Raw genomic sequence first — 15,436 nt, forward strand, 5'->3', positions numbered from 1 at the left:
ATTTTATAAATAAGAAACTGGATATCCAAAAGTTCCACAACTCTTCAGTAAAAGCCAAAACCACTTTGTTTCTAGAATTTAAAACATCAGGGAAATATTCATGTCCCTGAGATTTGACCATGATTAATTTACAGGACTCCAAATATCTCAGAGAATACTATTTTTCCACTTAACATGTCCTTCCAGTTCTAACAGTATTTGATTCTACATATCAAACTTGTTATGTCATTTGAGGATATAAAAGCTTAATAAGAAACTTAAAATCCCTAGGGCAGAATTTATTGAGTTTCATGCCATCAAAAGAAAATTCATTCTACATACTTCATGATAAATGATAAAGCAAGTCCAACGTTAAGAACAAGGGGAAAGAACTGACACAGAAATAGTACCCACAGTAATACTGTCTTGGTCACTGTTTCTGTGGCCTAGAAAGTACAATAACTCTCTGGAGCATTGCTATCCCATTCACCAGAAACTTCAGAAAGTTTAAACATACAAAGCAACTGAAAAACAAGCAGTGATAATCAGCTAATTAACATTTCAAAGAACAATGATAACAAAACCTGTAGTTCCAGTGAATAATCTAGGTTTGACAATATTTGAACGGACAGTTCAATCTCTTCTCTCACTTCCCCCTACCTTTCTCCACCTCTGCGCAAGGGTGCCACAAAGTCCACAGACTTGTTCTCATGGGTTCAAAAGGTTTTTCCCACTTAAAAATAAACTCACATATAACACAAATTTGGAAAAACAAACTTAAAGAAGATATTATCCCCTTTTGTAGATACAAGACATTTAGACAAAAAGTTAAAGTAACTTGCCTAGACAGAAAGTAGAAGAGTTAAGATTTGTACCTAACTGCAAAGTTCATAGACCTTTTTTCCCTCCCTCACCTCCTCTGACTTTCTTTCTCTGAGTCTTTCATAAACACCTACATGCTATTCACTGAACAGGAGAGAATGAGGCAGAAGGAACACAGAAATGTACAAAAAAATAATATTTTCCCTAAGATAGAATAATTTGAAAGTTAAAAGCACCTGTGACAGAACAAAGAATTCACTGAGGAGGGAGGGAGTTGATGAGTTAGACCATACACAAAAAGAATATATTTTAGGCAGAAGGAACTACAAAGAGCAAAGGTGGGGAAAAGAGAAGGAAAACATAAGGCATGTATGTTCGAAAAGACAAAAATATCAAACCGGCTTAAGCTGAGAAATTATTAGAAGTTAAGAGGGCAGTTAAATACAAAGCTGAAAGGGGAGGTTTGGGTCAGACACTGGAGGACCTGTTGAAACAAACTTCCTATTTACAGCGCCAAGATAGAATTAAAACTTAACTTTTACATATCTATTATCCTAATGAAATAAGACTGCACATGCCCTATTAACTGGAAAGAGTTTATGCTTTCCAGCTAGGAAAAAGAGTCCAGGACAGTACCTGACACAAAGATGAAAAATGTTGGATCTGAATTCAAATAACTGGGTATTTTCCCCCATCTCTTCATAACCACAGACTTATGTCCAAAGAGATGAAGGAAAAAAACTGAACCTACATCCATACTGCTGAAATTTTATGCCAGCTACTCAATTATAAGGGAGAAGTAGAACCCACAAATCTTTTGCATAGGATGGTGGGGAAGAGAAGCTTGAACAAGAAAGAATAATTAAAAGCCCCAATGTCAGAAAAATTCCTTTGAGTTGTCAAGACTGATTTAAAAAAAAAAAAAGCTACAGTTGGACTTTCTAATGTAGCTTTATCTTTAATACCAGTTTTTAAAATCCAAGTTAGGTTCTGGGAAAATGTTCAATTAGACCACAACTGTCCTGAAGCTACTGCTAAGAACTTAAAATTCCAAACATCTGCAAAACTACCACTTCCCTCTTTGAGAGCTAAGTCCCATCACCATGTAAAAAGCAGACCTACCAGATCTTCAAGTGTTACCTGGATAATGACATCACTCTCTATTGCAGTTCTAGCAGGCCAGGATGGGCTGGTCTACACCCTCTACATCACCACAGTAGCAATTCCCCCACCAAAAGAAAGGTTTGTGTTGAAAGAAGTTATAGTAGCCCCATCTCCTCATTCCACAAACTATCAAAAGCCATGAAGACGTTAAAAAAAAAGCACTCCATTTAAAAAAAAAAGTGAGAGTGGGGTGGCGGAGTACGCTGAAACTAAGCAAATTCTTATACTATATTTGTAAAATATAAGCGGAAAAGAAACTTTGAATCTAGCCCAAAGCTCTCATTTTACATGTTAAGAAACTGAGGCCCAGGGCAATTAAGTGGTTTACCAGGGCAACTGCTTCTCTATAAAGGTGTTAAGTGTCGGTTACCAGTCAGAGTAGCACTTAATCGCTTGTAAGAGTTACTTAAATGTTTATGAGATTAAGAACCCGATGTGCAAAAAAAAACACCTCTTCTGTACCCCCTCAGGGCTTTGCCCCAGAGCTATACGGAAAATGCTGAATCTCAAATGAATACCATTTCTCCCTTCAGCCACTACAGTCGCAAAATCTCTCTTAAGATAAAGTGAAAGCCTGAAATGCCTGAATTTCTCAAATTCTGACTACAAGTAAGTGGATCAACAAAACCTCAAAAGTTTTGGCGAAGTAACAATGTGAAGTGGAATATTACTGTTCTGGTTTTGCCAGTTACCCTTTCCTTTATGTTAACGTTTTCAGTCTAAATTTTTTCAAAAATAAATTATTATTATACGCATACAGTTAATCACTGAGATAATAATCACAAATTATTATCACTTTTGAGACATGGATTTATTAGACAATTTAGCATATCTTCATCTCTCAAAAATAACTTGAAAATATCCTGCCCAGCACAAAGTAATACTTCTTGAACAAAAACACCCAAAATAACCCTCTACCAGGCCACAATATAGCAAAACCACAAAAAAACGTAATCCTGTAAAAAAAATCCCACCAGCTAAAAAGCACTGAGTACCATCAGTCTGCCCTGGCTCACTGTTTATCGTCAAACTGTCAAAGCATTAGAAGAACCTGGGGGGAAAAGTTCCGCACCGACTTCACCGGCTATACCACCACCACCCACACACAACACGTTTGGGGAAATGCAAACACGCCACATGTAGGTGTTTTAACCAGGTTTCACCACGTTTAACCAAGGTAGGTATTAAGTCAGCTCTGGTATCAAAAGCTTTAAAAAACAAAAAAAGAAAAAGGGGGACAGCAACATAGATGCATATTTCACCTCTTAAAAAAAAAAAAAAACAGCAGAAATGACCCAAGGCGAATTTAACAGTTTTGAACATTGAGGCCGCTGTACAGAGAGAGCGGTTTGGAAGGGTTCTGTCTTTCTGAAATGCCGGGAAAAAGTGCTCTGCCGAGTTTCAAAACTAAAGACCGCAAAGTACCGCACAAATAATAAAAGTTTAATACAAACTACCCCGCCGTCAAACCATTTCTGCTACCATCGCCCAGAGTTTTTTTAAAACAAGCACTGAAAGGGGAACAATAAAAAGCGCCTCACCGCAAACGCAGCACGAGAGGGACTGTCGGAAGTAAGGCAAGAGCCTGTTAATCTCTGTAAACGCCTTGGGGTCTCCGGGGTCGTAGTTGAGCACTAGGCGGCTCGCGGAAATGTAGAGAGCAGTAGCATTCACGGGGTTCATTGCAGACACTTCGACACTGTTGGCTCTCGGCTGAAGAGAAATTCCGGATCCAACTTTGTAAGCAGCCAGGGAACAATGGCGAATTTGCAACAATTCGGAGGAAATCGGGGGAGAACCACTGGCCAAAGTTGTAACCAAAATCCGTACAAGTTTGTAGAGCTGTAGCAGTCCTCCCACACATGGGGCCTTGGCGCCCCTCCTCCGTCCCTGAGATTTGCAGACCAAGGGGAAAAAAAAAAGAGAGAGAGAGAAACCAGCGTTCGAGTTTGTCCCGAGCGGCCGCGGGGCACAGAACGCGGCGGCTTCGGCGCTCAGTCTAGCCCCGCGGCTCGGCGGGCGGCCTGCGCTCGAGCTGCATCTCGGGACGCGAAGGCACCTCCTGTGGTCGAGCTGGGCGGTCGCGGGAGCAGGCCCCGGCCCGGTCCAGGGGCGGGCACGCTTCTCACGGGCTGCAGGGCCCTTACTCCATCACAGCGCCCGGCGCGGAGGCAGCGGCGACGGCAAGGACTGCGGTGCGGTCGTCGGATTCCTCGATCTAGTGCACCGAGCCGCGGCGGCGGCGAACGTGGCTGCTGCGGCTGGCGGAGGCCGCCGCCGCTCTCTCCATATCGGACACGCCTGGCTCTCCGCCCCGGCGATTACAGCCCGGCAGTTCCCTGAGGTGGCGAAGCGGACAGGAGAGGCCCCCGCCCGAGAGGGGAGGGCCGGGGAGGAAGTGCGCGGGCCGGCGGCGGCGGGAGAGGGCGGGGAGCAGGCCCGGCCGGGCCGCGGCGGCGGCCCTCGCTCCTCAGTCGCTTACTCCGAGGTCACCAGGCGCAAGCGCCGCCCCCTCACTGCCCGGCCATCTTCTCCGCGCGGCACACACGGACGCCTCCTCCGTCAAGCACCACGGTCGCCGCCGCCCACGGCGCCCACCCGGCCGCGGCAGAGGCTGAGGCGAGCGCGCACCACCGCCAGGCCCGCCGCGCCCAGCGCACACAGCGAAGGCCCCGCGCAGGCCCCTCCCCCGTGCCTCGCCCGCCCTACCCCGACTCCACGCGCCACTCTAGCTCGGTAGGGCCCGGGCTGCAGCGGCCTTAATGGATCCCGCGGGCTGTGCGGCGCCTCAGGCCCTGCCGGCGACGACGACCGTTACCCCAACGGGCAAAGCCACTGTCATCCCGGAGACTCCCCCGCCGCCGTCGTCGCTAGCGCTCGCACGCATGCGCAGACCACACTCCTCACCCCTCCCCCCGCCCTTTGCTTTCCCTTCGCTTCCCTTTTCCCCTGCTTCTCCTCTAAGAGCCCCCTCCACGCCCTCCCAGAGCTACCGGCTCGCTCTGCGCATGCGCATTCCACAACCCAGCTCCACCGCCTTTCGCCCTTACGCGTGCGCTTTGACCGCCCACCAGAAAACTCGGATTAACACATCAGCCCGCTCACCGCCAGCCCTCCCCGCTGCCAAACCCACCCTGAGCTTACTGCGCATGCCTGGCTCTCCACTTACGGCTCTCTGTACAGAGCATGCTCCCGGCGAGCCGCCTGCTCTTTCCGCCCCTCCCCCATGCGCTCTCAAATTCCCTCTTAGGCGTGTGGGTGTGTGAAACATTCGTTAGTTGACCCATCTTTCCCAAGTGTGGGCTGTAGGCTTCTCGCACTACACTGCTTCCTCGGTGTCCGCCAACGCGGAGGCCCTGTTGGGTCGCGCCATGTGGCTCTCTGCGCTGGCGCAACGCGGCCTCTCCTCGCCCTGGCTGACGCGAAGGTGAGGGAGAAAGCCCCACACCGCCCCAAGCCCCGCCCTCGCGGCCTTTCTCCTAGAAACCGCGCTTCCCGGCCGCCGAAAGGGCGCTGCCCCCCCGCTCGCCGACACTCGCCAGCCGAGAAGGGAGGCGGCGAGCGACGTGGCTGTGCGCCCAGCGAGCGTTCGAGCTTCAGGGTCTTGGTTGGGCCGCGGCCGCGTCGACGGCAGCCTGAGGCCTCTGAGGCCCGGCGAGCCGTCTAAAGCGCCGGTGCCCGGACCCACCTGCCTCTCCTGCCCGTCCGAGCGGCTCTTCCTGCGGCCTCTGTCCTTGAGTCCGACTGACGCGGGCAGACCGGCCTTCCAGGGGCACCGGTCGGGACCGCACAGAGCTCTCCACGAGAACAGAGTACAATTTAAAAACAAAACGAACTTCTATTTTAGCTTCTTTAACAGACGTAGCCCCTCTGTGTGAACAGATCTCTTAAATAACCCATGGTCCTGCTTTAGAACCCAAATCCTTGAAAGTATTATCTTTTTTTTAAACAAGTTTTGGCCTTGTGTTTTTGCAGGAGACCAAGGACACAGATATAAATAAGCAAAGCCTAAATTAACGTCTGATTCCCCTCCCCTCCAAAAGGACAAAACCTTCTTTAAAAATAGAAACAGCGTAGGAATCATTATCTCTGGATACACCAGAGCTCTTCAGCATAATTTTTTGCCCATAGTAAATGCTCTACACATGTTTGCAAAGTAAGATTTATGACGTATGTAAATCTTTAGCGGCACAAATACCTGTTAGTTTTAGAGGCTTGCCACTTGGAGGAGAAATGAAGAGTTAAGATAAGGGAACCCACGTAACCTCTGATATATAATTTCTATTACCATTTGAGAACAGGTTTATTTTCTTTACAAGTCCTAGCATATTATCAGTATGTATATATTAAGCAAAAACAATCTATTTTCCTAATTTTGTAAAACGAACAAAGCTGTGCAAAATATATTTGGTCATCTTTTATCTAGAAAATGACAGTCTATAAAATTCACTCTTTTTTAAAAGCCTCATCATTTTTTTTTTTAAATAAGAGATCTTTTCTAAGCTCACTTTCAAATAAAACTGTTATAATATACAGTGCTATTTCTATTCCAGACTCTTAAGTTCTTCTAAAACACACAGGTTGTTCTTCCCCAGAGGACCAACACGGAGAGTAAAATAATCAGCACTGTTTCCATTCAGACAGTATAAATTAGCAGTCACCCTAGGCAAGTGATTACTTGCAGGGCCTTAACCTTGCTGATTTTCTCATAAACTAATTTTTTAAAATCTCTTGAGATGTGCACATCAAACTAAGATTAATTCTATTGATGGTTCGTGTGTGAAAGAGAGAGAGAGAGGAGACAGTTCTTTTATAGCTTCTGAAATTGGTTGCAACTGGTGATGATAAACTATGGCACTTAGAGGCAAAGCCTCTCCACACTGAAGTATACTCCCTGTCTAGTAACTATTGGCTCGCTTGAGGTTTGCCTAAAAAAACAAAAGAACGGTTTATACAGAAAAAGTGCTTGGATCAAATAGGAGAAATCAAACATAACTCAAATTCCTTAAACTATCAACCTAGGGTAATTTTTTTCATATTTTGTGTTTAATTATTATTCGGAAGTAAAAGTGTTAAGGTTGCCAGATCTAACAAAAATATGAAATGCCAATTTAAAAAATTTTTTTTAACTTTTTATTTTAGAACAGTTTTGAAATTACAGAATTATTGCACAGATAGTGCAGACAGTTCTAGTATATTCTACACCCAATTTCCCCTATTAGTAACATCTTACCTTAGTATGGTACATTTGTCACAATTAATGAACCAATAGTAATACATTATTATTAACTAAAATCCATATTTTATTCATATTTGTTCAGTTTTTCCCTAATGTCCTTTTCCTGATCCAGGATCCCATCCAGGATAGCACATCACATTGAGTCATGGCTTCCTTAGGCTCCTCTTGGCACTCAGTTAAATTTTCATTTCAGACAAACAACAAATACTTGTTTCCTTCTTATTATCATCTTTCCTACCCATTTTGAATTAAAGCTTCCCTTTCTGTCTTCCAAGATTTCCATGTGCTTACCTCTATCGTTGCACTTATCATACTAAGTGGCAGTTGTTGGTTTAGCCCTGTCTTCTCCCTATTATACTATAACTGTTGAAGAGCAGTTTTCTGCTCTTCTCCCTCTTTGCCTTTTATCGTCATTGCCTAGCACAGGGTTTGACATATAACAGGTACTCGGTAATTGTTAAAATAATGACGGGGACTTCCCTGGCAGTCCAGTGGTTAAGACTCTGCGCTTCCAATGCAGGGGGCACGGGTTCGATCCCTGGTCAGGGAACTAAGATCCCACATGCCGCGGCATGGCCAAAAGATAAAAAAAACAGTAAAAATTTTAAAAAATAAAATAATGGTGAATTACTAGAAACGCGATAATGTAAGTAAACAGCCCAGTACAGTGTTTGGTGAATAATAGGCATGGACACATGTTGGCTTCTCCTTGGGGAAAGACATAAAATGTCTTACAAATTTAAAGACGGTTCTTACATCAGCTAGATCAACGTCAATTCTAAGATCCTTAATAAAACAAGAAGTGTGGATTGATTTCAAACACTCAAAATAATCAGTCAACAAATATTTATTGATTGTACTCTAGCACTTTGGAGATAATAAAATAAATGCAGAAGTAGTTGTAGTTATACTTTCAAAGAACAAAGATCAGGCTGGCAGCAACTCAAAGGGATTTTCTGAGGGGTTAAGCCCTTTACAAAACTGTGAAATACTTGTTTGCCTTCTTTTCTCTTCCTCTTTCACCCTCCTTCCTCTGCCCCCTCCTTCTTCTTTCTACACCAAAATCTACCTAGAAATAATGTTCCCTCTTCCCAGGTTGCATTCTCCCTCACTACCTAGGGTCTCCACTCCAGTGCCTTTGCCATTATAACCATCTGTTGTCTGTGTCCCCGCCAACCCAAATTTATATGTAGAAATCTTTTTTTTTTTTTTGTCTGCGCCCCTTGGCATATGGGATCTTAGTTCCCCGACCAGGGATCGAACCTGTGCCCCCCACAGTGGAAGTGCAGTCTTAACCACTGGACCACCAGGGAAGTCCCTATATGTATATAGAAATCTTAACCTCCAATATGATAGTATTACAAGGTGGGGCTTTGGGAGATAATTAGGTCATGCGGGTGGAACCCTTAAGAATGGGATTAGTGCCCTTATAAAAAGGCCCCCAGAGAGCTCTCACTCTCTCTGCCATCTGAGGATACAACAAGAAGTCAGCCATCTGCAACCCAAAAGAGGGCCCTCACCAGGTGATCATGCTGGCACCTTGACTCACACTTTCAGCATCCAGAATTGCAGAAATAAATATTTATTGTCTAAGCTGCTCGGTTTCAGTTTATGGTATTGTGTTATAGCTGCCCAGGCTCACTAAGACATCATCCCTACCAAATTTTAACAGGTGCTTAATCTACTGTCATCTGGAAAGAAATCAATCCAATTAACCTCAATCTATGGAGAGTGATAATAGCTTAATCTAACTTACAACAAATCTTTGAAGACTGGCCAGAGCAAATACCTCTTTATGGGGAACAGCAAACCAGATGAACTTAAATGAGGGCCTAATCCAAACCAATCTCCTCCTCAAAAGGTGCCCCTCAAAAGAACCATATCCCTTTGCCTATCAATTCCTGTTCATATTTTTTCAATGAATTCTTTTCTAAATCCATACATATATCCATTCATTTCATCCAAAACATTTATTTAGCAAGTCTAGCGCCTATTTATTTTATATCTCAAATATTAAAATTCCCTTCAGCTTTTTCATCCCTAACTCCAGCCTAGATAAAGCAGCTGCTTTGTTGGTCATCCACCTAGCAGAGTGCCAGACACATACTAAGGTACCTACTAAATGTTACTGTTCTTATTCCTTAAGACACTTTCAACACTATTCAAATGCCTATTAAATTTGTCCATTCATTTATGCAACCAACATTTATTGCCAGTTATATGCCAGGCATTCAGAATACAAAAATGAATAATTCAACAGTTTCCAGCCCTCAAAGAGTTCACAGTCTAGTTGCAGTGGCAGCTATGTAAACAGCTAATTTATAATTCAGAGTGGTAAGGATTTAGGGATGCACTTGATGCAAATCTAAAGTATCTTAGTAGATATTTCTGTTACACTATGGGTTAAACAAGCTTGTGTAGACTTTCCTGGGAAAATAACTGCAATTATTCACAGCATTGTTTCTAAGAGAAAATGTGTTCTGCATTCCAAACAGTCAATTTAAAATTGAATTTTTGGAACACAGCCTGTTTGTCCCTGGGGGCTGTCTATGTGGCCATTATCTAAGATCCCTATTTGTCTTAGGACAATTTGTATCTCTTTACAATTCCCACCTGTTCCATATGGCCTATGGTAGTACCTGAAGGTTGCTAGTCTCAGGGCCATCAACTTACTCTACAGGGTTCAGCACTACATGACTGAGACAGTTCTCTGGTCAAGCAAGTTGAGTCAAAAAGGTAGGACTAAAAGAGCCTCAGTCCTAAATTTGACTGTTCAAAATTTTACTATTAGGGAAGGTAGTGAGAAAAGTTCATCAAGAGAGTGATGAGAGTTTAGAATCACTGCTATGTGAAATGAGAGCAGGAACTGCTTAGGGACAGAAAAAGGGATTACAAAAATGGTGTCCAAAAGGGTATACCTCTTGGATAAATAGGATCTGTAAAGATATCTTAGTAGACACTCCTGGACAATAAAGGCTTAAAAAATGGTCTTTGAACCACGAAAGACCCCAATGAGCCAAAGAACTCTTGAGGAAGAAGAACAAAGCAGGAGGCATCACACTTCCTGATTTCAAGCTGTACTATAAAGCTATAGTCATCAAAACAGTATGGTACTGGCATAAAAACAGACAAATAGATGAATGGAACAGAATTGAGAACCAAGAAATAAACCTAAGCATATATGGTCAACTAATATTTGACAAGGGAGCCAAGAACACTCAGTAGAGAAAAGACAAGTCTCTTCAACAAATGGTGCTGAGATAACTGGATATTCACATGTGAAAGAATGAAATTGAACCCATATCTTACAACACTTAACAAAAATTAACTCAAAATGGATTAAAGACTTAAATGTAAGACCAGAAATCATGAAGCTCTAGAAGAAAACATAGGAATAAAGCTCCTTGACATGAGTCTTAGCAATGATCTTTTGGATATGACATTTAAGTCACAAGCAACAAAATCAAAAATAAACAAGTGGGAGGACTTCCTTGGTGATCCAGTGGTTAAGAATCCACCTTCCAATGCAGGGGATGCAGGTTCGATCCCTGGTCAGGGAACTAAGATCCCACATGCCACGGGGCAACTAAGCCCATGGGCCACAGCTATAGAGACCATGCCCTCTGGAGCCCATGTGCTCTGGAGCCCACGTGCCACAACTAGAGAGAAGCCCGCACGCTGCAATGAAGAGCCTGCATGCTGCAATGAAAGATCCCGCCTAACACAACTAAGACCTAACTAAGCCAAAAATAAATAAATAAATAAATAAATAAATATTAAAAAATAATAATAATAAAAATAAATAAACAAGTGGGACTATACCAAACTAAAAACCTCTGCACCAAACCATCATAAAGTGAAAAGACAACCTGTGGAATGGGAAAAAGTATTTGCAAACCATATATCTGATAAGGGGTTAATATCCAAAATATAAAAAGAACTCATATAACACAATAGAAAAAAATCCAATTTAAAAATGGTCAAAGGATCTGAATAGATATTTCTCCAAAGAAGATATACAGAAAGCCAAGAGGTACATGAAAAGATGATCAACATCACTAGTCAGAGAAATGCAAATTGAAACCACAATGAGATATCACCTCACATCTGTTAGAATGGCCATCAACAAAAAGATGAGAGATAACAAATGCTGGTGTGTGTGGTTGTGGGGAAAAAAAGGAAACCCTGATGCACTGTTGGTGGGATTCTAAATTTGTACAGCCACTGTGGAAAACAATATGGAGGATCCTCAAAAAATTAAAATTAGAACTACCATATGATCCAGCAATCCCACTTCTGGGAATATATCCAAAGGAAATGAAAACACTAGCTCAAAAAGATAACTGCACCCCCATGTTCACTGCAGCTTTAATTACAATAGCCAAGACATGGAAACAACCTAAGTGTCCATCCATGGATAAATGGATAAAGAAGTTGTGGCATATGTATACAATGCAATGTTATTCAACCATTAAAAAAAATAAACAAGGAAATCCTACCATTTGTGACAACATAGATAGACCCTGAAGGCATTATGCTAAGTGAAATAAGTCAGAGAGAGACAAATACTATATGATCTCATTTATATGTGGAATTCCTGAAAATAAAAACAAATGAACTCATAGAAAAAGAGATCAGATTTGTGGTACTAGAGGCAATGGGTGATGGAAGGAAGTATTGGAGAAAGGTGGTCAAAAGGTACAAACTTTCAGTTATAAGATAAATAAGTACTAGGGATGTAATGTACAACATGATGACTATAACTAACGCTGATATATGATAAACAGGAAAGTTACTAAGAGAGTAAACCCTAAGATTTTTCATGACAGGGAGAAAATATTTTCCTTTTTTCTTTTCTTTATTTTCTTCTTATTGTATCTATATGAGAAGATGAATGATAGCTGAACCTATTGTAATCATTTTGTAATGTATGTATATCAAACCATCATGCTGTATGCTTTAAACTTATACAGTCATATGGGTCAATTATTTCTCTACAAAATTGGAAAAGCATGGTATTTGCAACTCAGAGACAGACTACAAGCTAAGAATGAAGATTTCTAACCTGATATATATATGTATATATATATATTTGCTGTATACCTGAAACTAACACAACATTGTAAATTAACTATATTTCAACTTTAAAAAATGGTTTAAAAAATACTTCTAACCTGAAGTTGAACAAACTAGACTTTGTGGGCCATGTTGTCCTTCTTGTTATTCCTGAGCTTTGGGAGGTAGCATGGAGTAGTGGAATTAGTGTGAACAAATCTTTATTCCAATACTTACTATGTAGATTTGGGGAAAATATTCAAGTTTTCTGAGCCTTAGTTTTCTCAACTGTAGAATGGGGATAAAAATACTTTCCTTGAAGGGTTACCATGGAGAGTCATATATTCATCAAATGTGTTTCTAACACAGGCACTATGGGTACACAGGTGAAAAAAACAGTCTCAAGGAGTTCCAGTCTACAAGCTAAGACAGAAATGAACATACAGTTATAACACAATGAGACAAGTATTTCAATACGGTGCTGTAAAAACATGAGAAGGGACACCTAACCAGACATCAAAGCTCAGGAAAATATAGAGGAAGTGATATATAAAATGTGACCTGAAGGACAAGTAGGGGAAACAGGGGAAGGGCAGGAAGAGTCTCTAGGCAGAAGGAAGAGAATGTAGTAAGGCCTAGAGGAAAAAGCTTGCATATTTGGGAAATTTCATGTAGTTGAGTAGGGCTAAAGCATATATATTATAAGAGGAAGAGTGATGAGATATGAAGGATTTTATGGACATTTTAAGGGTCATCCTAAGAGTAATGGGACATCATAGAAAATAGATTTTGGGTGGAGGTGCAAGATTAGAAGCTGAGAGACCAATTAAGAAGTCACTGCAGTATTTCACGAAAAGATGATCTTGCCCAGGGGTCATCAATTACGGTCTGAAGGCCAAAGGCCTATTTTTGTATGGCCTACAAGTTAAGAATTTTTTTACTCTTTTAAATTTTTTAAAATAATAATAATATTTTATGACACATGAAATTTATATGAAATTAAAATTTCAGTGTCCATAAATACAGTCTTGTTGGAACACAGCCACACTCAATCATTTATGAATTGTCTAGAGTTTCTTTTGCACTGCTACAGGAGATTTAAGTAGTTGTGACCTGCAAAGCCTGAAATATTTACTAGCTGGCCTCTTTTTTGGGGGGGAGGGGGGCCTGCGCTGGGTCTTAATTGCGGCATACAGGATCTTTTAGTTGCAGCGTGCGGACTTAGTTGCGGCACGTGAACTCTTAGTTGCAGCATGCATGTGGGATCTAGTTTCCCGACCAGGGATTGAACCCGGGCCCCCTGCATTGGGAGCGCGGAGTCTTACCCACTGGGCCACCAGGGAAGTCCCTAGCTAGCCTCTTACTTTAAAAATTTACTGACCCTTGATCTTGGGCATTAAGCTAAGGTGGTGTCAGAGAGGGATGAGAGATATTAGGAGACTGAATCAATAGGAGTTGGTGAATGGTGGAATGTGAGAATGAGAAACAGTCACAGGTGATGTCCAAGTTCTCTTATTTTGCCAACCATAATAACAAACACTTACATGGCCTTACCATGCGCCGGGCACTGATCTAAGTCGTTTACGTATATTAACTCATTAATCTGTTCAACAACCCTATGAAGTATTATTTTTATCATCCCCGTTTCACATATGAGGAAGCTGAGGCACAGAGGTCCAGTAATTTGTTCAAGGTCACACAGTTAATATGAGGTGAGAATTGAATCCAGGCTGTCTGGTTCCCCAGTCTCTACTCTTAAGATTATTCTATAAGTTCAGAATAGGGAACTCAGCAGGAAAAATGGGTTTGGAGGGAAATGATGAATGCAGGTTTTAGACATATGCAGTTTAAAGTGGCTGTGGAACTTCCAAATTAAATGTCCTATAGGCAGTTGGATAAATGAGTCTGGTGCTCTGGGTGTAGGAGGGAAGGATCTGGGTTGTAGATAAAGACTTGGGAGTCAGATGGCAAGAGCAATCATGGGAGAGATAGAGATTACACAGGGGAAATAAGAAGAGAAAAGGGCTAAGAATGAAACCCTGAGGACCACCAATATTTAAACAAAGAGTAGAGAAGAGCATCCCACAAAAAAAGACTGAGAAGGAGTAGTTATAGAGATAAGCAGCAAACTGGAAAGATCTTTCATTTTTAGTCAGGTGGTGTATATAAATACTAGCGTAACAACCAGCATACAGTAGGCATCACAAATGGTAGCTCCTTTTACTATTGAAGTCTTATTTGAAAGTTCTAGCTCTTTCTTAGCCACAGTATGGGCTGTTCCAAACCTTTTCCACATTCTCATGTCTTTGAACTCTCATCCCTCCTTGCCTTCCAATTCTTAGCAGCAGGCCTTACATCTACTTTAAGGAGAAAATCAAGATCTCCTTCTTCTCTACATCAAAATACTCCATAATTCCCCATCATTCATTCTTACCTTCTCTTTCTGGCTTCCTCCAGGACTTTGCTCCATGGTTTTCCCAAGTTTTACTTCTTCAGCCATCCGTCCCTCATTGCTATATTTCTCAGTTCTATCTAGCTATGCCATATGCTTCTTTCAGACCATCTTTCTGACCTCATCTTCTCTCTCTTCCTTTAATCTGTCAAACTTTTGGTAGAATTCAACCTTATTTCAATTTTTTCATTAACCATTAATTTTTTCATCTCTTGAAATCAGATTTATGCCCCCACCATTCTAATGAAGCTATATTCACAGAGGGCCCCTACTGTTTGACTTATTTATTGTCCAATCACTACTTTCAACAATGCTATATTAAATTGTCCTTTCTTGTCCTTGTATTACATCTTAAGTAGAGCCCATAACTTTCTGGTTAATAAAGCTCAGTCTAGTTTAAAACTTTGAATCAAGAGTAGGTTTGACTGAAATCACAGAAAACCTAAAATAACTATGGTTAAACAACATAGAAATTTATTTCTTTCATGTTTAAAAATAGTCCAGAGGTAGGCCACGCACAGTTGACATGGTAGTTCCACTGTCATCCGAGACTCAGGCTCTGTCTTTATACCTTACCATGCAAATACATCTACCTTCAAGATTATCTTATAGTCCAAGATGGCTACTGAAGCTTCAGCATTTCAGAAAACAGTAAGGAGGAAGGGAAAACAAAAGGGCCCACTTCGCAGCTGAGTCAGAGCCTTTTAAGCAGTCTCCAATTTTAA

At 41.8% G+C, this 15,436-nt stretch overlaps 1 protein-coding gene across 1 annotated transcript in view; it reads right to left on the bottom strand.

Annotated features, from left to right (window-relative positions):
* The window catches only part of MSL2 (MSL complex subunit 2), a 30,303-nt gene extending 26,441 nt beyond the window's left edge, over positions 1-3,862 (bottom strand). Inside the window, exon 1 of the mRNA XM_036850849.1 lies at positions 3,507-3,862. Within this exon, the coding sequence (XP_036706744.1) occupies positions 3,507-3,648 (142 nt within the window). The 5' untranslated portion in view covers positions 3,649-3,862. The remainder of the gene's footprint in view (positions 1-3,506) is intronic.
* Between the last annotated feature and the right edge of the window lie 11,574 nt (positions 3,863-15,436).

The sequence above is a fragment of the Balaenoptera musculus genome, chromosome 4 (assembly GCF_009873245.2).
Source record: "Balaenoptera musculus isolate JJ_BM4_2016_0621 chromosome 4, mBalMus1.pri.v3, whole genome shotgun sequence".
Taxonomy (NCBI): domain Eukaryota; kingdom Metazoa; phylum Chordata; class Mammalia; order Artiodactyla; family Balaenopteridae; genus Balaenoptera; species Balaenoptera musculus.